Source organism: Musa acuminata, chromosome BXJ3-8 (assembly GCF_036884655.1).
Source record: "Musa acuminata AAA Group cultivar baxijiao chromosome BXJ3-8, Cavendish_Baxijiao_AAA, whole genome shotgun sequence".
Classification (NCBI taxonomy): Eukaryota; Viridiplantae; Streptophyta; class Magnoliopsida; order Zingiberales; family Musaceae; genus Musa; species Musa acuminata.
In genome coordinates this window covers 52,574,350-52,600,453 of record NC_088356.1, presented here as the reverse complement: position 1 = coordinate 52,600,453, position 26,104 = coordinate 52,574,350, and the positions used below count along the sequence as shown (strand labels likewise).

The 26,104-nt window shown below is 36.5% G+C and overlaps 2 protein-coding genes across 8 annotated transcripts; one reads left to right on the top strand and one right to left on the bottom strand.

Moving 5' to 3' along the window:
- Positions 1 to 595: 595 nt before the first annotated feature.
- Positions 596 to 18,916, top strand: LOC103996540 (uncharacterized). Of its 7 annotated transcripts, XM_065164383.1 has the most exons (8): positions 596 to 833; positions 1,315 to 1,436; positions 2,332 to 2,391; positions 4,556 to 5,986; positions 6,156 to 6,258; positions 10,231 to 10,328; positions 10,410 to 10,468; positions 10,561 to 13,060. In XM_065164383.1, the coding sequence occupies exons 5-8, from the start codon at positions 6,204 to 6,206 to the stop codon at positions 10,637 to 10,639; spliced, it is 291 nt and encodes a 96-aa protein (XP_065020455.1). In that variant the 5' UTR covers positions 596 to 833; positions 1,315 to 1,436; positions 2,332 to 2,391; positions 4,556 to 5,986; positions 6,156 to 6,203; the 3' UTR covers positions 10,640 to 13,060. The 7 variants fall into 7 exon arrangements, 3 of the variants coding, with proteins under 3 accessions (XP_065020455.1, XP_065020454.1, XP_065020453.1); XM_065164382.1 differs by having other exon boundaries at positions 4,556 to 6,258; positions 10,619 to 13,060; XM_065164381.1 differs by having other exon boundaries at positions 4,556 to 6,258; positions 10,561 to 13,059.
- On the bottom strand, positions 18,638 to 22,193 carry LOC135645729 (protein ROOT INITIATION DEFECTIVE 3-like). Its single transcript, XM_065164380.1, has 5 exons — positions 21,555 to 22,193; positions 21,341 to 21,454; positions 20,998 to 21,197; positions 20,081 to 20,208; positions 18,638 to 19,135 (listed from the first exon to the last, which is right to left on the bottom strand). Exons 1-5 carry the CDS (start codon positions 21,759 to 21,761, stop codon positions 18,867 to 18,869), a joined length of 918 nt encoding a protein of 305 aa, XP_065020452.1. The 5' UTR covers positions 21,762 to 22,193; the 3' UTR covers positions 18,638 to 18,866.
- Positions 22,194 to 26,104: the final 3,911 nt, after the last annotated feature.

The following is a 26,104-nucleotide window of genomic DNA, read 5'->3' as shown; positions in this document are numbered from 1 at the left end:
AACACACACACAACATATAATATACAAAACACACACTCATAACGCATAACACACACATAAACAATACACAAATAACACACACTACACACTACACACACGTAACATATTCAAAACACAAACATACACACGCAACTTACACACACCACACACACACAAACAACACACACTATACACACGCTTAACTGTTGTCGACGTATCTAAATCGTTGATGGTAATCGAGGACATATAAGTCCAAAGAATTGAATTTTTCTGTATCATCTGGAGATTGCGGTGTAGTGGCATAGTACATCCGTAGTCGATAAGTCGAGTGAATTATTATGAAGATAATAATTCTGACAGGTATATGACCAATTCGATATTGGGCATAGACGTTAATTATTACCGACGTATTTGTGTCTATTACTTTAAATCTTAATTTTTTTTTTATTTTTGGTAATTAAAAATAAAATTCTTGATGTCCGATCACCCGATAAGTCGGTTGGGCGGGCGCTTGGCCCATGCGCTCGTTTGGGCCCAATCAGTGCTGGGCTTTGGCTTCGGCCTGATTCAACGATACTGGGTCAAACCTGGGTCAAGATAACTACCACTAGTCACCCCCCGACACACTCCCCGGGCGTTCCCGTGCCCTAAGCGGTGGCTGTTCTCCCAGCGGCGACTGCGGCGCTTCCTCGGCGGACGACGGCTGTCTTCCTCTCCATCAGCGAACAGCGGAAGCAATGGCGGTGTCTTCCTCCGGCGAGTTCTTGTCGCTGCAGCGTTTTCCTCGGTGAACGACGGCTGCTGCGTCTTTCTCTCCATCTGTGTAACGGCAGAGGCGGCGTCTCTGCTCCCCGGTATCTCTCTCTTTCTCCTCTTCTTCGTCCTTCGCCGTCGCCCCCCCTTCCCCGATCCCTCCTCGCTCCCCCTCCGTCTTCCACCTTGCCGCTAGGCAAGCTATTAGGTTTCTCCTCGAGCGTTTCTCTTGCTCTTGTCAGTCCCCGGCTCACGGCCCTGCTTTTTCGGATCAATTGCTTCGCTTGGTATTCAATCTTGTCCTCTAGTTTTGATTCTTGATGGGTTTTTTTTTTGTCGTCTTCAATCTTGCCCTAGCTCTCGGTCGCTCTCGTTTCGGATCCATCTTTCTTCTTCGCTTGGTCTTCAATCTTGCCTTCTAGTTTGATTCTTGAAGCTATCTTTTCTCTTGTTCAATCTTGCCTCCTCGTGTTCCTCCTTTTCCTGTCGTTTCGATTCTTGAAAGGATCTTTCCTCGTCTTCGGTCTTGCCAAGTGGTGTCGATTCATGATATCTTCTGAGTCTTGGCATTTTGTTTGGAAGTCAGTTGAGTATGGAATTGCAACGGGCTGTTCATGACTGACTACGATGGAATCGGGGCTCTGAGGACTCAGGGGCTTACTAGTGGAAAGTGGATAGACGCAGACGATGGCATGACCATTCAGGTATCTTTCGAGGCCTACATATATTGTTCTGATCCTTTAACGGTGCTCTTGTTTTTCTTCAAGTTTTATGCGTCTAAAGACGTCTTTTAGTTGTGTGAATACACAGTATAAAGGTGTCAACATTGTTATGATAGTTCAGTGCAGACACAGTTAGGGAAGTGATCGGCATAGATGCTAAGTTTCCTAGGGTATTTCGATGGTTGTCAAATCAGGTTATTAGTAGACAAGATTCAATGATTTGTGGATTTTGCTTTGTGTGTGGATTTGTAGACAATATTCAATAGTAGTCAAATCGGATTCCTAGGTTATTTCAATGATTCCTTTCCCCCTCCCTTCCAAAATTCTGTCTCCTATCCCAGATCCTCTCTCCACCACCTCATCTTCAATATAGGTTATTCCGGATCCTCCAGGTACGTCTTGACATTGCAGCGTTTTCCTCAGTGAACAACGGCTGCTGTGTCTTCCTCTCCATCGGTGAAACGGCAGTAACAGCATCCCTTCCCCGATCTCTCCTCCCTCCCCCTCCCTCTTCCACCTTTTGTTGCAGCTCCTCATCTGGTTTAGGGTATGATCAAGATATATGCCGATAAGGTCATCGCCAGAAGGTAGAGGTCCATCATGGAGTGCCTCAACAATGGCTCGATAAGGACCGTGCTGGACCATGTTGTCAAACGCCAAAAGTCTGGGCAGGGGACCCCGTTGGACCTTTCTTGTTATTGCTAGGAAGTGGAAGACCAAAATCAGATTCTTTTTATAGAAGAAACTTCTCTTGGTCCCTCTAGATTTTACCTTTCCCACTCTTGTATATAAGATTTTTGGTGTTTTTAAGGTTTATATCTGGGGTTAAGGTTTTTTATTTGGTTTTTTGTTCTGATTTTGATTTTTTTTTTTACAGGCATCAAGTGCCAGGAAAATCAGGTGTTTGTGATGATTTAGGTGTACACTATGTCTTGCAGTAAGTATCACATCTTGAACTTGAGTGATTTTAGTTGTTCTTTGTTTTCTTTTTTGTAAAAACTATATTGTATGGCTTTCTCTTTCATGATAAATTGGGTAACAACAAATTACTGGGACTTTTCAGAGTATGATATAATGGATCTTTTAATTTTCTACTATGTTACTTATGATAGTATTAATTGACTCATTTGGTTGTATACACTTGTTCACAAACATTGGTTTAGCAACAGTTCATCCTATAGCTTGACTAGTATTAATTTTGAGGTCATTTTTATGTTCCACGCATCATTATATAGTGGTGTAATGCTGGAATACAACCTGTAGGGAGCTAAATTCTAACAAAAGGATGTCTTTGTATCTGATGTCAAATGCGAAGAAAATATTTGTTTGTCAATTTGTTGTTATATCATTCTATTTTCTAATTATCTAAGCACATTTATAGATGGTGATGTTACAACTTCAACAAGGTCTTCTTCTTTTCATCCTTTTCATTTCCTAATTTGCTGGTAGTACATTTTTTTGTTATTATAAGCTTTTGTACCATTTGAAAGGATTATTTACCAACTTATTCAATTAGTATTGTTTATCTAAGAAAATACCAGTGGATAGTGGGATGTTTAAACAAATCAAATATATTGTTTATCTAAGAAAATATAAGTGGATAGTGGGATGTTTAAACAAATCAAATATATTGTTCATCTAAGAAAATATATCAGTGGATAGTGGGAAAGTAATTGAAACATTAAAACATTTAAGGCTACGTAAGGAAAGGAATTTTGGGTGTCTCCATTGTTCCACTTATGAACAGCAAGTGGCCACATTTGGTGCACTTTCTGAATTCACATTAATGAAACATTAGACTGTCAGATGCTATAAGAATGATAATATCACAAGGTTGAATAAAGTTCCAAATAGGAATGCTCTAGTGATTTTGCAGAAGTATGTGGCTGCTGATGCATGCATACGATGTGCTTTATAGGTTGACCACCCAAGCCATCATTGTAAGCTTGAAATACCTCCAGTGTAATGTAGGTATTGTTGACGCATCTGAACATGTTTTGGATTTTAACTTAACTACAGGTTTTGTAAACTAATTTTTGCAATTTTGGGTTTCAAATTAGGTTTTTTTTTGCACATATGACTAACCAAGGTACACAGTATCATTTTCATATGAGTAAGTTAAGGCATTTTACAACTGTTAGAGTCCTCTTAAACTGTTCTGGTTGTCTTGATAAAGTGTGATTGGTCATTAAACACTACAAGCAAAGCATTTTACTGAGATTTATGTTTCTATTTTCCCATCCTTAAATTGCCTGTCTTGTAGTCCTCATTGGTGCATCTGACATCTTTGACCCATGTTCTATTTGAGATATTGGTGGTGCAACATAGAAAGGTCATACTGTTTATCATCTAGCTTTATCGGTCAAATGTGAATGTACGATGTGTAACATGCATCTCTTGTCATATCATTGATGAAGTGACTGCATGGCACAGAAATAGAGGCCATCAAGCATCTTTATGTTCAATTTTAATGTTGGAAATCTGTTCCAGACATGAAAATTTTCAAAAGTGAATGTCATTATGCCAGATATAAATGGTAGGATATATCTCAAACCTTGAAATGTCATTGTGTCATTCACTCCTCTAGAAAAGGTTCAGATGATCTCAATTTTTTTGAAGCCTTTGGCTCTGATCTGTCAAGGCTAAAGGCTAGTGAAGATCAGTTAGCTTAATCGTTTGGCCCAAATAGTCATCGATAGCTTGGTATAGAAATATTTTGAAGGTCATTTGTATTTAGGGATTGCCCTTTTATGATTTTTTTTACCATACAAGTCTTCGGTTAGATTGGTACATACTAGTTGCATGAAATGGCACAAGCTATATGTTCCCTTGTGCAATGTTGACTGATTGGTATGGATGCACAAGCAGACCTTCAACCACTTATACATCCCAGATATAAGGCTCTGGTCAAGCTTGTTCTGACGCTCAAAACTGAAGTTTCAACTCTAATCTTATTTAGCGAGGATAATTGAATTTTTCTCAAAGGTTAATTTGTTTTATGAAACCAGTAGGACATTCTTTTACTTTTGTTGAAGTTGGCATTTGTTTATTTGTTCATTAGTTTGAATATTTGTTTTTTGTTATGTTTGCTATCTTTCCAGAGTGGGATTACCAAGCAGTAAGGAGTTATTTGATGCTAAATTGGAGAAGAAAACTTGCAGGATTATTGCTTGAGTTTAGGAAAGTTTCCCAAAAGACATTGCCACCAGTTGTCCAAAAGCCTGATGGGAAGAAAAACTGGATGGTTTGTGATCCGGTTCCTATAAACAACTTCTGCTGCTAAATAGATATCTAGGTCTTTGTTTATCAGTTATATCTCCTCTGACTACTCTATGTTATATTTGATATTACTGATTCTGAGGTATCCAATTTAGTTTAGTATTTAATTTTTAAGAAGAATGGAGTGAGTTGCTCAATAAAGCCCCAATAAGTCACATACGTTGTACCTGGTATTGAAGACTTTGACCACGCAGATATCTCTGAATTTGTTCAGAAAGCTCAGGTCTTAGTAAGTGTCAGAAAATTAGAACTTGGAGACATTTTTAGTTATTGGTTTCCCACAGGATTCTGGAGTGTTCTTGGATGGAGCTTTCAGAAAATAAAAGGACAGTGACAGCTGAGGAATTAGCTGTGGTACTTATTTTGCAGAATTAACTTTCCATGCTTGAACACTGCTCATCTTTCATTTTCTTCAGATTATATATGGCAGCAAGGAATATCTTGAAAGCTACTGTTCCCTTCTCTTGTTGTCTAGAGATGACATATATTTTAGTGTGGTTGATAGCAAGGGATATTGTTCTCTATATGAACGACGACCAAGTATTAAGGGTCAATATGAGGATTCTTTAGGAAAGATTCTTTTGGTCAATTTTCAGGCTGCCCAACCACTTCCTCAATGGTGGCGACAGCGTGGTGGTTGAATCCATCGCAACCCTAGTTTTCATGGACGAGGAGGAGGTGGGTTTTCTCTCGTTGCATCGGTCTTCGATAACGATGGCATGCTTTTGCTTGCTTCCATCCTTATTGTCATTGTTCCATCATAAGTTCTTGATCTTTGTTCCAAAGATGGTTCTGTACGGTGATTCTTTGAGAAAGATTCTTTTGGTGTATTTTCATGACCGTCCCTTCCTCGACGGTGGCGAAAACCTAGCTGTAGACTCCATCGCCAGCTTAGCTTCCTTGGTAGAGGCTGAAAACAAAAGTGGCGATCGACAAGGAGGGTTTTCTATAGTTGCATCGATGGTGATTGCATGCTTTCGCTTGTTTCCTGTCCTATGGTGGCCATTCTATCGCAGATTCTTGATCCTTGGTGCAGAGAAGTGTCGGTACAAGGATTCTTTTGAATAGATTCTTTTGGCCACATATTTTCATGGCGAGCTCTGCTGCCGCCTAGCTTGCAATGAAGATGGCAATTGACGAGGAGGTTTTTTTTCTCTCGTTAGGCCAGTGATGTTTTTTCTTGCTTCCAGCCCTATCATGGCTGTTTGATCGCAGATTCTTGATTTCTTGGTCCGGAGGAGAAGAGTCAGTAGGTTGGTTCTTTTGGACATCGAGTGTTCCTTTGCCTCGTGATGGATTTCTGCCCACTGGCAAGGAAACCTTCTGTCAATGGCATAATTACATTGATAGGGGGACCTGAGGTGGAGTAGATTATTTGGTCATAGTGTTGTTATGATCATGTTGTTTGTGCTTCTTATGAAGGAAGAAGAGATAATTGGATTGGTTGCCGTTAAGTGGCTCGGAAAGTTTATGAAGAAAGGAGGGCACCGGCCACAGCCAGTAAATGAATGTGATATTTATTCAGGTAAGCATTATCTTGATTGAAGCTTAATTAGACTTTCGTAGTTCTAATGCTTGAGTGAATATTCTTGTCCAATTTAGTTTAGTCTCCTTTCATTTTTTTTTATGGCATGTTATACTTAGGTTTGTATCACATGATATTAATTTAGTAATCTCTTTTTAAGTAATAGAAGCTATTAATTTAGTACACATATACACACAACACATAATACACACTATACACCCAATACATATACACACAACACATAATACACATATACACACTACACACATACAATACACATACACACAACACACACACTATACAACACACACAATACATACACAACACAAACATACATAGCATACGCAACACACACACAACACACATACATACACACACACGAAAATAACACAAACAATACACAAACAACACATAACACACACTATGCATACACACAACACACAATATACAACACACATGAAAATAACACAAACAACACACAATACACATATACACACAACACAATACATATACAAACAACACACTACACACACAATACACACAAAAATAATACAATAACATAAACAACACAAACATAATACACATACAAACAACACACACTACACACACACAATACAGGCTACACAAGCACTACATACAAACACAATACACATACAACATAACACTACACACACACAACACAATACACATACACACAACACAGATAAATAACACACACACAATAAATAACACATATGAAAATAACACAAACAATACACACAATACACATACAAATAACACATAACACACACACTACACAAACAATAAACATACACACAACACACACACAATAAACAACACACACAAAAATAACACAAACAACACACACAATACACATATATATATACACAACACACTACACACACAACACACAAAAATAATATAACAACATAAACTATACACACAATACACACAATACATACTATACACACACTGCATAGAAACATAACATACATAACACAAACACATATTCACACAACTTGAAACAACACACACACATAACATACACAACACACACGCAATACATATATATACATAACACACACACAATAAACAACACACACGAAAAGAACACAAACAATACACACAACACTACACACACAACACATAACACACAATACAAATACATAATACACATACACACAACACACACAAACACATTAAACAACACGTACGAAAATAACACAAATATAACACGCACAATACACACACACACAACACATAACATTACACTACACACACACAATACACATACACACTACACGCACTACACACTACACAAACAACGAACCCAAAAATAACATAAACAACACAAACACAATACACATACAAAGAACACATACTACATACACACATAACATACACAACGCACACTACATACAAATATAACATACACAACACAAACACATACACACACATCTTTTAACAACACATACACACATTTACACACAACTCATAACACACACTACATAAACACAAAGCAAACACAACACATACAACTTGTAACAACACACACATATACACACAATTCATAACAACACATACTATACACAATACACACCTTCACAACACACTATATAAAACACTCACACATAACACATATACATATATAACATACACAATACGCACACATACACATACAACTCATAACAACACACACACGCATAGCATACACAACACACACATATACACACAACTCATAACAACACACACTACACATAGCACACACATTGTAACAACACACATATACATATAACATATATGCAATACACACACAACTCATAACAATACACACACGCATAATATACACAACTCATACACATACACACATGACTCATAATACAAACACACATACACACACAACTCATAACATGCATACATACACACAACTCGTAATATACATACAGACGACACAAACACAACACACACACATACACACAACTCATAACAACAAACACTACACACACATAATATACACAATACATACACATAAGCACACAACTCATAATAATACACATACACAATATACACGACACACGACACACGCACATACACAATATACATGCACATATACACACACATAAACAACACACATTACACACACACATATAACATACAACACACACACACACACATATAACACATACACAATACACACACACATAACATACACAAAAACCAACACACACAAAAACAACACACAACACACAAGGATCCATATACATTACACACTTACACACAACTCATAATAACACACTATACACAATGCATACATACACACACAACTCAAAACAATACACACTATACACATTACATACACAATAAAACAAAACACAGTATAAATAACACACAACACAAATAAAGCACAACACTTAAAAGACACAACATACACACACAACATACAACACACACATATAACATACACAACACACATACACACACAACTCTTAATATACACAACACACACACATAATATACACAACACATGCCCACATATACACATAACACACGCATGTATACACGTAACTCATAAAACACATACTACACACAATACGCACATAACAAACACAACACACATATACACACATGACTCATAACAACGTATACTACACACGCATAACATATACAGTACACAAACATATCACATAAAACAAACACGACATATAAAAAATAAACATACAACACACGTAACAGGTACACATACGCACACACATAATGCAAAACAAACACAACTCACATATCGCACAACAAACATACACAATACACTCATGTAGAACAAACACACATATACATAATATACACACAACATAGACAACACACACAAGCACAATATACAAAACAAACAAAATTCACACACCACACAGCACACACACAATATAGAACACAAAACAAACACAACACAACACACACATACATAACACATAACACAAAACACACACACATCACAGCACACATAACACACACACACAATGCATAACACAAACACACAACATATAACATAACACACAAACAATACAAACACACACACAACACATGATACACAACATACACAAACACACATATACACACATAACATACAAAAACACATACACACACATAAATACAAAACACACTCCACACACACAACACATAAATACACACATACACATCACACACAAAATACAACGCACACACATACAACACACACCCACACACACAACACACACATACGTATACATAACATATAACACACATACACAACAAACACAGACAAATGCACATCCCTGTTATTTTTCATCATTTGAGAGATTCGTCGGAAAAAATATGGATCAACAAAACTTAACCGATCTCACACCAGAGTCAGAATCATTTGTGAGTTAAGATCATTTGCCAGTAGAGACAGAATGACGGATCAAAGTTTGACTACTCATCAATAACAGTAGAGTGTAGTTGGGAGCCAAGAGGCATATTGCATCTTCTTCAAATGTTATCATTTTCGATTTTTGCTTTTCTTAGAATAATGGTTTTTAGTTTTTCTACTTGAAACGAAGATGTTTGATGATAAAGACCGTGCCGCTTCCAACAATGAATAACTTAAGCTTTGTTTTCACTGTCAAGAAAAGATTAAAAACATAGACAGTACTAGAAGAAAAATTGATCGTAACATAAGCCAGTCATCGATCAGCTTCATTTACTTTGTTTTTGCTATAGGTATGACTACCTTTGATCATTCTTGTGTAATTTAGTTGAATGTGTGTGTGTGTGAGAGAGAGAGAGAGAGAGAGAAAATATGATCAAATGTACTTGTTATTTCTCTCCAGATCAGAGATCATTCTTGTGTAATTTAGTTGAATGTGTGTGTGTATGTGTGTGTGTGTGAGAGAGAGAGAGAGAGAGAGAGAGAGAGAGAGAGAAAATATGATCAAATGTACTCAGTATTTCTCTCCAGATCAGATGTATATGTAGGGACTTTGGTATTGCTTGTATCCACAGAGAAGGGGAAGGATATTGAACACATAATCTCAACTTGTGAGTTCTCGCAGGAAGACAAGGTACTAAGCGAATTAAACTTCTAGATGCTTTTTTTTGTCTCAGAGTAAACATTTGATGTAAATTTCTCTGAATGTTTTCAGAGTGATTTCTTCTTAGTAGATGAAATTGTACCAAACCAGATTAGCTCAACAAAAGTGAGGTAACAATTAAGTGTAGCGATCTTTGTATTTTTATCTACACTAAGACAAAATTCTTATATGAAACTCGTTGAATTCTTCGCTTAACTGGCAGTGATATGGACAGAGTTGATTACGACTGTGGTTTTTATGGAGGTTATTTCTCTTTGCAGCTTAAAGAAAAGTCACTGTAAGTGAAAGGTGCAAGTGTCTAAGGAAATGGCAAAAATATTATGATGATCTACAATGAAATATTTTATGTTGTCGATGTTCTGTTGTTGTAAGGTTGGCTTCTCGGTCCTTTGTATTTAATAAAAGAGATAGTGAAACCTAAAGATGGATATACTTTCACGAAAGTGAACTTGTAATCACAAAGTAGACATCACTTTTGAAGTTGTAGTTATCATTCATGGAAATCGTCTCCCTCTTGGTAGTGTCATTAGTGAAAAGCAGAAAGAGGTGGGTGTTTTGGGGGTGGGGGTAGTGCGATGGTGGGGGATGGTTAAGTTATGAAAAGAAAACCAACAGAGGCTATGCATGGAGGAAGGTAATGAAATTTATTGGTTTTTGGTTTTTTGTCTGTTTACTCTTCTTAGACCTTCACAAGCAATATTGAAACTTTAAATTATAAGCACTGCAGGTTCTGAAGCACTGTCCATCAGCATTCCTCTACTTTTGCTTCACCATCACTAGCTGAAAACATGTTCTCACTATTTGTTGCCAGAACAAAAGCCATAACTTATATTTTGGTAATTATGCAAGACCATGATGTTCCTAAGCCTCTTCTATGGTATTACATATTGTTCCTACCTTCTTCTTTGGTTTACAGATGCCTTTCTACTCTACTTTATACTTTACATAGACTATTATACATCTGCTAAAGAGCCCTTTTAGTTGGCAATATAAGATACTTGGATCTATTGTTTTTATCCTTCTACATAAATAAATACCTTCTTTTCAGTTTCTATACATTCAATATTTATCTTGGTTCCAAATGATAATGTGGATTGCTGGATCAGAAGAAAATTATGCTTAATTATAGTTTCTTTTTAAAATAAGATGAGATTTAGGTGCAATATAAATAGTTTTCCATGTATACATAGGACTTGATAAACAAGTCTTTTCAGACCTTTAGTGTTTTTTTGACTCAACTGTATCTTTGTTGACATGCTTAATTAAATTCAGTAATTTATATTTTTTAATTTATATACTTAGGATTTAATAGTTGGTGATGGGCCTTGTGTGACCTTAGTGTCATTTTTTTAATATTGATCTAAACTTTATTGTATGCCTTACATGATCTAGACCGCACAAAAGCATTTTAAAAAAAAGGAACCACGATATACCTTCAGAAGTTGAGAATATAATATTGAAATAAGATGAACTAAAAAATAAACATATATGTAAAAGAAACGAAATGGTAACATTCTCTCTCTTTTCTTTTGGAAGTGGAACAGCATATCTGTTGCTGATTTTCTTAGCATAAAATTTAGCTATTCCTGTTGCAGTTACTGTCTACATATTGATTTTGCTGAGCTTCATTTGTTAAGGCCACACTTACAATCTTCTAGAATATTGGTTTATGTTGATGTCTTACTAAGGTAATGCCTCCACTCTGACATTATTTTTTATTATATCATGTTAATTTTAACAAAAATAACAAAGAAAGTGGCGCATTATGCCCACTGATATCAGGTTAACAAATTGTCATTTAGAATATATAAGCACAACACAACTTTGTTTCCTAAATTGTTTACGAAATGTACCAAAGGAAAAGGCTGAAAAGTTAGGGCAGAAGAAAAATAATAAATATTGTTTGGGTCTTATTGAGGAGATTATTTGAAGAAGAATAAAGTGAATTTGCCTTTACTCAAATGTAGAGGGCTTGCCTCTTTCCGTAGATGTTGATTACATTGATAGCATGAATACACTTGCTTTCCTATTCTGTACATACTAGACTTATCTTTGCAATTACTACTTACTTGCGTTCATGGATTTAAATTTTTTCTTTATTTTGAATAACTTAGAAACATGCATATTAGTTTTTTCCAAGGTCTATCTTTATTATGTTGACAAAGCTCAAAAGAAAACCAACAGAGGCTATGCATGGAGGAAGGTAATGAAATTTATTGGTTTTTGGTTTTTTGTCTGTTTACTCTTCTTAGACGTTCACAAGCAATATTGAAACTTAAAATTATAAAAAATAATCATATCTGTAAAAGAAACGAAATGGTAACGTTCTCTCTCTTTTCTCTTGCAAGTGGAACAGCATATCTGTTGCTGATTTTCTTAGCATAAAATTTAGCTATTCCTGGTGCAGTTTTTTTTTATTATATCATGTTAATTTTATTTAAAATAATAAAGAATATATCGCATTAAATTGAGCATGGTGCTCTGTTTTTATAGTCTCGACTTTCATATCCTAGTTGGTAAATGTGTGCTTGTCAAGATACCACATTAAGGCAACCTCTTTGGAACTAGGTCTACAAAAGACGATATGTTTTGCTGGCTAGGGCTGCGGCCGTAGCAATTCTAAACAGATTGAGGTTTGACTACTCTACAAAATAGACCATTCATAACTTACAATCATATGTTATGAATCAAGCCATCGAAAATGTGAGAGAATCCTTAGCAGCTCCTTTTCTTCGAATTTTCATCTTTATATAAATTTGGATGAAAGATAAGGATTTTCTCACATTTTTGATGGCTTGATTCATAACATATGATTGTAAGTTATGAATGGTCTATTTTGTAGAGTAGTCAAACCCCAATCTGTTTAAAATTGCTACGCCGCAGCCCTAGCCATCTACAGCGAAACATAATATATACACCAATCAAGAATGGACTCATTATACATAAGAAAAACCTGTTCCAAATTGTGTATGACCATAATATATACACAATCAATATCACAGAAATTGGTGAGCCCATGGATCTGTTGGTGGCAATTCCACCTCTCCTCATTTTTTTAGGAATTTTGGGTGATGTCATTGCTAAAAATGTCTAACCCATGATCCTTTTGGTTTTGGTGATATTTTAATGGATCTAGAAGAAACAAAAATAATTAAAATATTAGTTTAATGGGGGACATATATATACATATACGTACATAAACAACCAAAGGAAACTTTGATCCAAACCAGCATATCATGAATTGAAGAAAGAAGTCGGGCATGGTACCCTATATTAAGAAAAATAACATATCTATAATACGTACCGACTGCAACCTAGTTAAAATAGGGGATGGCAAGGAAGCAACACCATATGAAAGTAACAAGGTATCTTGTAATAGGAGAATTTGGTTGTCTAGCGAAAATGATTGTTATAAAAATATCTAATGATGAAACCAATGAGAAATGTTCTATTTAGGCAAGAGTAGCTTTACTTTATTTATCTTACGATTAAATTTATATTTTTTTAATCTATGATTAAATTTTATATTTTTTTGTTAAATCCGAAACCTTAAACGATTCAAATTATATATGAGGATGCATGTAATGAACATCAATGAGTCAAAATTTTATAACCTTTTATGTTTCTTAAATAGTCACCTCTAAATAAGTTACAAAGTTTTTTGTTCATTAATATTTTCCATTTATTGATGTGCATGGCACCTCGACCAACATGATCAATATTTTGGTTCGGTAAGTCATGGTTATACTATCAAATCATAATTGTTTGGGGTTGGTGCCCAAGGCCTTAATTCTCTTGAAGAAGGAAGGATACAATATTAGTATTTTTTCTTTCTTTTTCTGCTCAATCTATATATTCCATTAGGGTTTCTTCTAGTGATACTCTAACCCAAGATCTTGAAGGATGCATGGTTCGCATTATTGGTCCATACCGATGTCTCGACCAACTATCAGTATGGTCCATATCGAGCTATACTAAGCAATATGCTATGATGCAACAAACCTTGGAAGGATATACCTTCTTTCTGTGTCATCGTTTTTGACATTATCGATATGTGAAACTATCAATATTATCTATTTAATACACCATGTAAAGTTCATGTTCATTGATACCTTTAAGGGTTTTTTAGAACCAAGGTATGCAATATCGTACCATACTGGTATTTCAAGGTTTGCTCGGTACGGTACGGTACCGTATACCGCTCGATACGCTAAGGCGTACCGAGTGATTTTAAAATTTTCTTCCTCTTACTGTAGCACTGTAGCAGTGCTACAGTGTAATACTGTAGCACGTTCCGTCTGGTAGCGGGCTGTCCGTGTATCGGTATGCCGTCGGACCGGTACGTACAGCCCATACCGGGCGGTACTATTCGAAATTGCATACGGTTAGGAAAAAGTCGGCGCGTTTCTGAAAATTCTTCGTACGTTGAAAAATCGATTCCGGAAATATGCTTAGATTGAAAGCGTACGGAAGAACGTAGCAAGTAATGAGAAGGCAGTTTGCAGTTTAAAGTAAATTGTTCAAAGGCAAACCAAATTTTTATAGTGGTTAGGTCGTCGTGACCTACATCCACTCTACCGATTCCTCTTTCGTTAAGGCCACCGTTATCCACTATCGATCTTCAATAGGCGAAGACCAACCACCTTTTACAACTTGATTCTCCTTTTATCGGGTTTAGGAGATAACCCTTATACCCCCACTTACTCCTCTCTCAAACTATTCTAACACTTAAAAGAATGAGAAGAGTTCACACAAGATTGCAACAGCGTTTCTTTCTTTTTTTACTCTCAAGTCTTGTGTATCTTAACCAGGGATGAGAGGAGTATTTAAAGGCCTCAAGTTGATTTAAACTTGGAGCCTAAAAACATCTCATCTTGGGTTTCTTGGGTTCGGGCGGTACCACCGCCTGTGCTGGGTGGTACCACCGCCTGTGTCAGTCTGACACTGACACTACATTGGGTGGTACCACCGCCTGGCTCCTTACCATTGGGCGGTACCTCCGTCTGACATAGTCTCGAAGACTATGCCACGACGGTGCCACTTCTTGGGTCATTGTTTGGGCCTTTCATTAGGCCCAACATAGTCCTTACATGGGCCCAAGTAGCCTATAATTGGGTTGGCCCAATTTCAATCCCAATTATGTGCTAACTACGAAATCTAAGACATTTACTAAGCTAAACAAGTCCGTAAGTCTAGTTTCTTCCAACGATCTTCTGGCGAACTTCCGACGATCTCTCGACAATGTTCCAGCGGACTCCTGGCAAGCTCCTAGACTTCACGACGATCTTCTTGGCGAGTTTCGATGAGCTTCTTTGGCAAGCTCCTGAACTTGATTTGGTTAATTCATATATGTATAGTGAGTTAGTGGCATTACAAACACTGAGCAACGTAGTCATCTGTTATTAAAAGGCTAACATTAGTCATTAGTTTAATCTTGATTAATGATTAGTCTAACAAAAGGTATAAATTAGTTGGGTTTTGCATATCATGCTCTTTGAAATTAGAAAAAGTTCTGTGCTTAAAATACATGACAATTTCAATTTTCCATTTTTAGATTTTCTTCTGTATATCAATTGTTGATATTTATTGTTTCACTATTAATGTTAGATTCAAAATATTCTAGTAAATAGGACCAATAAAACTGAGCCATGAAATGTATACTTGTTTTTTAGATTTAAGACCTTGTATCCATTCTTATCTGTGTCATTTACTTGTATATCAGGAATATGTCCTAGGCACCATGTTGTTGTAATCTTCCACTTGTTACTTAAATGCCTATCATTGTAGTTCAGGCTGCTCAACTTTTACCACCAACAAGCATATTATTATTAGTTAAAAATATGTTGCAGTGTTTTAATTTAATGCTGATAGAATTCTACATCCTCTCTAAATTTTGTATGGCTGGTTCCCATTCAGGATTATGTACGAAAATACATTCTTTAGAGTTGGATTTTACTTAATAGATCGAGTGATTGATAATGCTGTCACTTCTATCACCTTAAACATGCTTTTTCTTTGAGATTTTCAGGCTAAGATTTAAAGTTGGCTTGACATGGCGTGGGAAAATAAAAAATTTCCATAATGTTGTCCCAAGAGCTCAGTTTTTTTAATGCCCTCAAGTCGTGTGGGTATCACAACGATAATTATTTGTGAAATATAACACATTTCTTAGATATCGTGAGTTTTTGTGCTTCAGGCTTGTAGCATAAGTGCTCTTTCTCGCCCTAAATCTATTTTTTTTTTTTTTTGTGCATAAGGTTTTTTTTTGTGCTAACAATCCTAGTGTGACCGGATTTAATAGTACATTGTTGCGTGGCAAAACATCTATACCCATAGAGGCTTCTAACAATAATAATTATTTTTAAAATATAACGTATAACCTATACTATAAGGATTTTTGGTTTTTTCATATTTATAGAGGTTTCCTATCGAACCCTAATGGGTCTTATCATATTGGGTATTGGATCTTTATCCAACTATTCAAACCACTTAGATTAGTGGATCTTTATCCAATAATCTTTCATTGGCTCTTATTGAATCTCATCCACAAGATCCAATAATTCAAGAGCTTATTGGATTTTCAATAAGATAGGGATTCCGATATATATCTTATATCCAAACTTTTATTCGTCGCAATGTGTACCATATGCGTGTGACCCTCTAGGCTCAATATCGAGCTAGTTATGAGTTCTTCCATCTATCCTCACTTATCATATACCTTAATCCCTCATCCATCTAATATCCCAGATATCATATATCGGGCATGGTACTATTAGACCTATACGGTTTCTACTCGAGTCTCGCTCTGATCGGATTCTCTCGGAGAATTATTTTTTATCTCAATCCGAATGACCTAGGTTAGAGATTTGTTTGAGGAAGAACACATGAGAGGTTAGAGATTTGTCTGAGTAAGAACACGAGATATTTCTCTCATGATACCAAGAGCATATGATCCTCTATAGACACTCAATAGCCTTCATAAGTTTGATTGTCACACTAAGACCCATATTCAGGCAATGAATTAGATATAGTTCGTCAGGTAGGTTATTTTATCATACATTGCACAAAACTATACCAGTCTGGGCACGTGCCTGAAAGGAATATGCTAGAATGAATGCATTTGTAGCTGGAGAAACTTTCCATATTGCTTGTTGCTAATGATGAAGTTTTTTATTCTATCACTTTTAATTCATTTTTTATCATCACAAAAGCCTTGATATTTTTTTCTAATTAGTCCAACTTAGGCTATTACTTTGACTATTTGATCCATGAAGAATCAAAATGCTTCTCACTAACCTCTTACAGATAACTTTGCCATGACATCCGTGTCTTGTAAAACCTCTACTTTCTGAAAAGAAATGCATATGTGATAAGAAGTGAAGCCTCTTGTTTATGAAATCAAAACTCTTCCTGCATGCTTGATTGCTTGGGCTCAAAATTTGTGTAATGCCCCACACAATTGTTAGTGAACAAAAAGAGTAGCTGTTTGAAGAAGGTGCCATGTCCTTCCCTGTTTGATAATTCTGGAATGCTGGTATCCATATCTGGGAAGGAGGTTCAGTGCCAAGAGACAATAGTCTTTAAAGAAGAATTATGGCCTTTTATCTCTACTTGAATGGTTCAATTTTATGGTCTTTAGCTCATGATATAATCTGGCATTCTTCAAGGACATTGTCTGTTTTCATATGAACTTGGCCTCTCTAAATGATCAAGAAACAAGCACACTGCTGAGTGCTGATGATGACATTTCTGTTTCTTTCTTTGTTTTCCCCTTCAGAAACAGAACACTTCAGGTGGTGCTGAAATGGAGATGGAAAGACTTAGGCTGGAATGTAAAAGGAAAACACAACTGGTTCAGCAGTGGAAGAAGTTGCATCAGGACATGCAGTCTCTCTGTGTAAATGAGCTGATGGATGGAACCCAGGTGAGCGACAGCTAAAAGCAGCAGCATAAGAACAGCTTTAGTGTAATCATGAAAGCCATCTCTTACTATGGTTTAGTGTAATCTTGGGTTTCTCCAGGTACCATCTTTTATATCGTGCTAGAATTACTGATTCCGTGGACTCCTTATCGCAAGGCTTCAGTGAAGTTTCTATAAAAAAGCAATTACTTGTACATCTTATCAAGAGAGGATGACAAAAAGACATGGGTTTTGAAACTTGGCTCTAGCTTTTGACACACAGTGATAAATCACAGGCAATACATGGACTTAACATTTGCAAAATTACATTGAATGGCCAAACCATGCAGCTTGGATGTGGGTGTAAGATTTGGTCCCATGGTAAAAATTTTGCATGTAGATCTTTATAATAGAATTTAGTGTTACCAAAGTCTCTGCTTGTACAATATTTATAAGAGGTTTCCAAATTACATGGAAATGTCATTTGCCTTGTGATAACTCTTCTTCTGTTCCAGTGAAAATAAAAGGCACCTATGTGTTTCATTGTCTTCAACATTTCAACATTGATGGCATGCAGCACCAGCTGCCATCTTGTAAGTTCAACGCTTTCAGCAGAAAATGGGTATCATAGATAAGTAAGATACCTGAAGCTCTTTTATTTGCCTCTCCATCACATATGAGCTGCAAAATCTTATTTCTTCTGGATCATGGCAAGGAGACTGAAGCAATACAATAGCATTAGTTTTAACTTCTGCATCTGTAGAATCAACATACTTGCTCAGTGGGGGTGGCAATGACAAATTCAAATGCTTCCTGTTCACTGATATAGGATTTCGAAGTAATGGCTGTCTAACTATAAGAACATTGTTGATAGGACCTGTCACAAAAAATCAACCATCAATTTAAGCCTCCTACTTGTTAACTATTAATCATTAGGAAAAGAAACTAAAAGTTGAGGTCTAAATTAGTAGTCACTGCAACAAACATACAACCGTATCGTATTGTTTTTTTCCGGATTAAAGGGGAGGTGCATCAAAGTGCATAATTACAATTAAGAATATATCAACATGAATTTGTATGCAGTTAGGGAAGTGAAGTATCATGGTGATAATGAAGATTTCAATTTTCAACAACTTCAAACAAGTTTTCAAAAAATGGAGAATAATCCATAATAAATAAATAAAAGGATTCAGTCTATGAAAACTGGGTAATTATATAGATAATAAAGCTTGAAAATAAGCAATACGTCATGCATAGAACAGAAGCATCAACATAGATCCTTTTTGTTTATGCATGTATGACTAAAAATATGTTAGGACCTTTTTTCTGAGCTTTTGAATAATGTTTATTAAGTCTATTTAGTTCAATTGTTTATTGGAATTCTATCCACAATTTTGCTCTATTGTAGGTAATATCACTGATTAAGATTAAAGGTTTGAAATCTCATCAAACATATTGTGAAAGTCCTAGCTAACTTAGCATATAAAGATTTTGACAAACTACCGAGCTCAAATCCCGCCTTCACTACTCGTCCGTTGCAAAAAAAAATATATCACTAATTAAACTAAGAATCGACATATCATTTTTTAATTGACTAATAAAGATTTTTTTAATCTTCCCCTATCTCTCCTTACACCACTAATCATAACTTGTGCATCTATTGATAGTGAAAGGTCCAAGTAAATACATAATTAGAAATCATAGTAACATAGGAATCCATTACATGCACATGTCATGACAGGAAGAGGAAAGAGCATCACATACTTAGGCATCCGAAGTAATTTAAACATTTTTTATAATAATATCCTAGTTATTGATGTACCTTTCGCATGTTTCAAAACACGAGTAACATGCTTGGTTTTCGTATCCCAAACTCTGACAATACCATCTTCAGTCCCAGACACTAGAGTAACTCCATCCGTGCTAAATGCTAGGCATGTTATTGCCTTACTGGATGACAAAAACAGCTTAAATTAAATCACAAAAAGGAAAATGCTGAAGAAGAAAGCAAAATTGTGATTGAATCAATATACAAGATACAGAAAGTGCACTTGAAGTACAAATATGTCTATCACATCTTGCAGTAACAAGACAATGACGATTTCCCAATTGAAACTTAACAAGGGTCAACAAAACATGAAACAATTATGATTACCCACAGAGCTTAGACTAACCATTGAAGTTACACCTATATATTAGTGCATATAAGCATGCATGCAAGTCAAACTGCAAGCTAAATTACTTTAGTTATGTATCTCTCTAATGTAAAATGTTAAAGTCAAAAAAATATTTCAGCTAAATATTTCTTATAAAAGAAAGCGATTAAAGTCTTTTGGAAAAAAAAAATAAAAAATAAGCAAAACCTTTGGTAAACAGACTCTTGGAACCCCAGGTCTTCTGCTACTGTTATACTGGATGCAGCCGAACAAACAATAAGGGCAGGAAAAGATGGTGAGATGTAAAATTCCAAGACCCAAAGGTAAAGTTAAATTGACTTTTGAGGAAATGCAGAATGACAAGCTTACATGAAAAATTCAAAACTAAAACATCAAGATAAAGGCAATTTGGAAATAAAAAGCATCAAATACAACAAACCTCTGATATATCTAAGAACACAAATTAGATATATACAGTATAGTCTCTTCATAGAAATTTGCCAGAACACACAAAACACAAATGTTGGTAAATATATACATGTATATAAGTGATTATCAAAACTGACTAACAGCATATTGAGACCTGTGATCATATAAGGCACCAATGATGAACATCCCGTGTATGCTATTGCGGTTGCATTCAGCATTTAGCGCTGCAATATATATTTTGCCATCTCGACCACCAGCATAGAACACATGCTCCCCAGGACAAATTACAATAGCATCAATTATGGAAGGAAACGTAATGCTCCTCAATAACAAACCCTCAGATAGGCTCCATATCTGGAACATATGCAGTAGTCAGAAGTCGAAAAGCAAATCTTGCAGGAACAAACGGAAAATTCTCATACCAGTGTCTTAAAGAGAAGACGACAGAAAAAGCAAATCTTGCATAAGAAATCAGAAGTGGAAAAGCAAAAGATTACCTCCCATTGGTAGATGATGCCGGATGGTCCTCCTCCCATGATGTAAGTGCCTTCTGAATTGGAAACAAGCGGTCCAATCGGCTCAGCCGGGAAGCTCCTAACTTCCACCTGAGGCTGAAACATAGAGCGAGAATTATGAGATCGTTTATCCAACACGAGTATGAAACAGGGCGTGAAGTGGAGATGTGGAAGAAAGGTTCGAATTAGGACTCACCTTATCCCAGGACCAGAAGAAAATGGGGCAAGAGGCGAAGGAAGGGGAATCGCGGAGCTGCGAGGAAGCGAGATAGCGGCCGACTATGGAGAAGAGGCCACGTGAAGCGGAGGAGCACGAGCGGTACCGGAGCTGCTCGGAGCCCGAGCGTAGGTCCCAACAACCGATGCCGACGTCGACCGGGGAGGAGGCGATCACCACTTCCATCGGTGGCGAAGAGGCGCCGCCAAAGAAAGAAGGGGTTTTGAGGATTTTAGAGTAGGCGTTTCGGATCACGAGAGTATAAACGGAGCTCGCGGGCTACCACGGTGCGTATATGCTATCTCTGTCACCTTCAAGCAAAATATGAGCAGAAACTGCCTATCTCTTCTCAAGGTTCTGGCGGGGTTGTGCGGCACTCTTCACCCTCCACCGTGATCGGACTTCCGGAGCACCGCTAGCGCGTCGTCGGGGACAACGGAGGTGAGGAGTATTCGAAACGCCGGGGACTCTACGAAGGTGGCGGCGGAGGCCAAGAAGTGGCCGGAGAAATCGAGGAGGCGGAGGAGGAGCCTGCGGACGCCGCTCTTGGCGCCGATTGCTCCAAGCAGGTCCTAAATCGTACCATCCGGTTTTGTTTTCCCATGTTTGTCCACATCGATCTAACGGATGAGATCCATTGGCTGAAAGCATCTCAACCGTTAAATGATGTGTATAAACACCTATGATCTTATTGGGTGAGCAAACTTCGATCTACAAGATAGGCTAATGTAACGAAGAGAGCCTAATTGGGTGAGCAAACGGATCGGGTTAAACGAATCCGAATCCGCATACAAATTCAAATAATACTAAATTCCAGTATTTTTTTTTTTATATGTGGCTTTACGTGTCTATATACTTTCAAGTTTGGCATTAACATATATTCCTTTCCAAATTTTAATATCTCATTTCCATATATAACTCATACAACACACTACACACACATACACAAACAACTCATAACACACACATACACAACACACATACAAATAACATACACTAACACACACACACATACATATGCAACTTATAACACACCTCATACACACACAACTCATAATACACACAAACAACACACAACCAACACATACTACACGCACACAACACACAAACATATATAAACATAACTCATAACAATACACATTATATACAAAACATACATAACTCACAACAACACACTACACACTATACATAACATACACAACACACAAAACATACATAACTCATAATAATACACACTACACACACAACATACACAACACACATATAACATATACAACACATATATAGTATACACAATACACACATACAAATAACATACATACACACACATAACATATACAAAACACACACATATATACGCAACTTAACACAAACCACACATACAAACAACACACACACATACACACAACTCACACTACACATAACACACACACACAACTTACACAACACACACACACACACAACATACACAACTTATAACAACAACACACACACGCAACATATACACACAAACAATACACACTACTTATAACACACACTACACACACACAATACACGACACACACAAACACACACCACACACACATAACATATACACACAACTCATAACAACATATACACACACAACTCATAACATACACACAAACAATACACACAATACACACAACTCATAACACAATACACTACACACAAACAATACACTACACACACACACCACACACACATAACATATACATACACACAACTAATAACAACATATACACACACAACTCATAACAGACAAACAACACGCACACACAATACACACACACTACACACAACACACACAAAACTCATAACATAGACACACACACAACATACAATATACAAAATACACACACACAACACACATAACATACACAACACACAACTCATATCAATACACACAAACAACACACAGATAACACACACAACACACACAACTCATAACACACACACAAATAACACACACACAAACAACACACACAACTCATAACACACACACAACACACACATATACACAACACACAACAAACACACAAACAATACACACAACACACACAACTCATAACACACACACAAACAACCCACAAATAACACACACAACACACACAACTCATAACACACACACAAACAACACACAAATAACACACACAACACACTGCACACACATAAACACACTACACACTACACACAAAACACACATATACACAACACACAAACACACACAACACACAACTCATATCAATACACACAAAACATACACAACACACACACAACTCATAACACACACACAACTCATAACATACACACAACACACAAACTACATAAACTACACACATAACTCATTAACATACACAACACACACAACTCATAACATACACAACACACACATAATATACACACATACAAACAACATACACTGCACACACACACATAATATATAAAAAACACACACATACATACGTTACTTATAATACACCACACACACATACACACATAACACATAACACATAACACACACACTACACACATAACACACACAGTACACAAATAACACACACATAACATATACAACACACACATACACTCAAAACTCATAACAATACACACTACACACACACATAACATACACAACACACAACTCAACACACACACTATACATAACACACAAACACAACATACACAACACACATACACACATAACAACACACACACATAAAACATACACAATACACACATAACATACACACGCAACTCATAACACACACACATACACACAACTCATAATAACACACTACACACACACATATACACAACTCATAATAACACATACTACACACACACAAACAACACATACAAGCAATACACACTACATGCACAACTCATAACATAATACACACACATGCACACAAAACTCATAACACACACACTACACACACAACACACAAACAACACACTACACACACACACATAACATACACAACTCATAACAGCACACACACATAACATACACAACACACAACTCATAACAAACACAATACATACACACATAATATATACAAACAACACTTACACAGCTCATAACAACACACACACGTAACATACACAATAAATACTACACAGAAAATAACAAACAACGTACAACACAAAAAGACACACACACAATACACAAACATAACACAATCAACACAAACATCGCACAACACAAAACATACACACACACATAACATACACAACATAGACACATATACGCAAAACTCATAACATATACACACATAACATACACACACAACATATAATATACAAAACACACACACACATACACACAACTCAAAACACATACACAAATAACACCACACAACACACACACATAACATACACAACATACACACATATACACACTACACACAACACATACACAACACACAAACACACAACTCATAACAACACACATATAACATACACACAACACACACACATACACACAACTCATAACACACACATATAACATACACAGCACACACAACTCACAACACACATACAACTCATAAAAATACACACTACACACACACAACTTATAACAATACATCCTAAAGACAAACATAAACAACACACACTAGACACAATACACATACACATATAACACACACACACACACACATAACATACAATACACACACACAACACACACAACTCATAACAACACACACTACTATACACACACACATAACATACACAATAAACAATACACACAAAAACAACACACAAAGACATACACAATACACATACACACACAACACATAACAAATACACATATAACATACCCAACACATACACTTACACACAACACGGCACATATACGTATACAAACACAATACACGCGCACACACACACACAACATACATAACAAATAATACACAACACCCACACACAACACTCATAACACACCTACGCTCATAACATATAAACAACTCACAATACACATACACAAACACAACTCACACATGCACACAACATAGACACATACACACAAAACACTCACATACAACACACTCACATATACACAACAAACAACACACAATACCCACACACACACAACACGTATAACACAACTACACTCAAACACAACACACAGCACACACACACAAAACTCATAACACTCACACACATAAAACACACACACATATACACAACAAACAACATACAACACCCACACACATCACACACAGAACTCATAACACACACACAACACACAACACACAGACGTAACATACACAACACACAACACACACACAAGTCACAACACACACACAACATAAACAACAAACAACACACAATACACACACACATCATACACAACACACATCACACACACACAACTCATAACACACACAACTCACGACACACCCACAAATATAATACATACAACACACACACATAACATACATAACACACACACACCACACACAACTCAAATTACAAGGCAGCACAAAAGAAAATACAAGAGG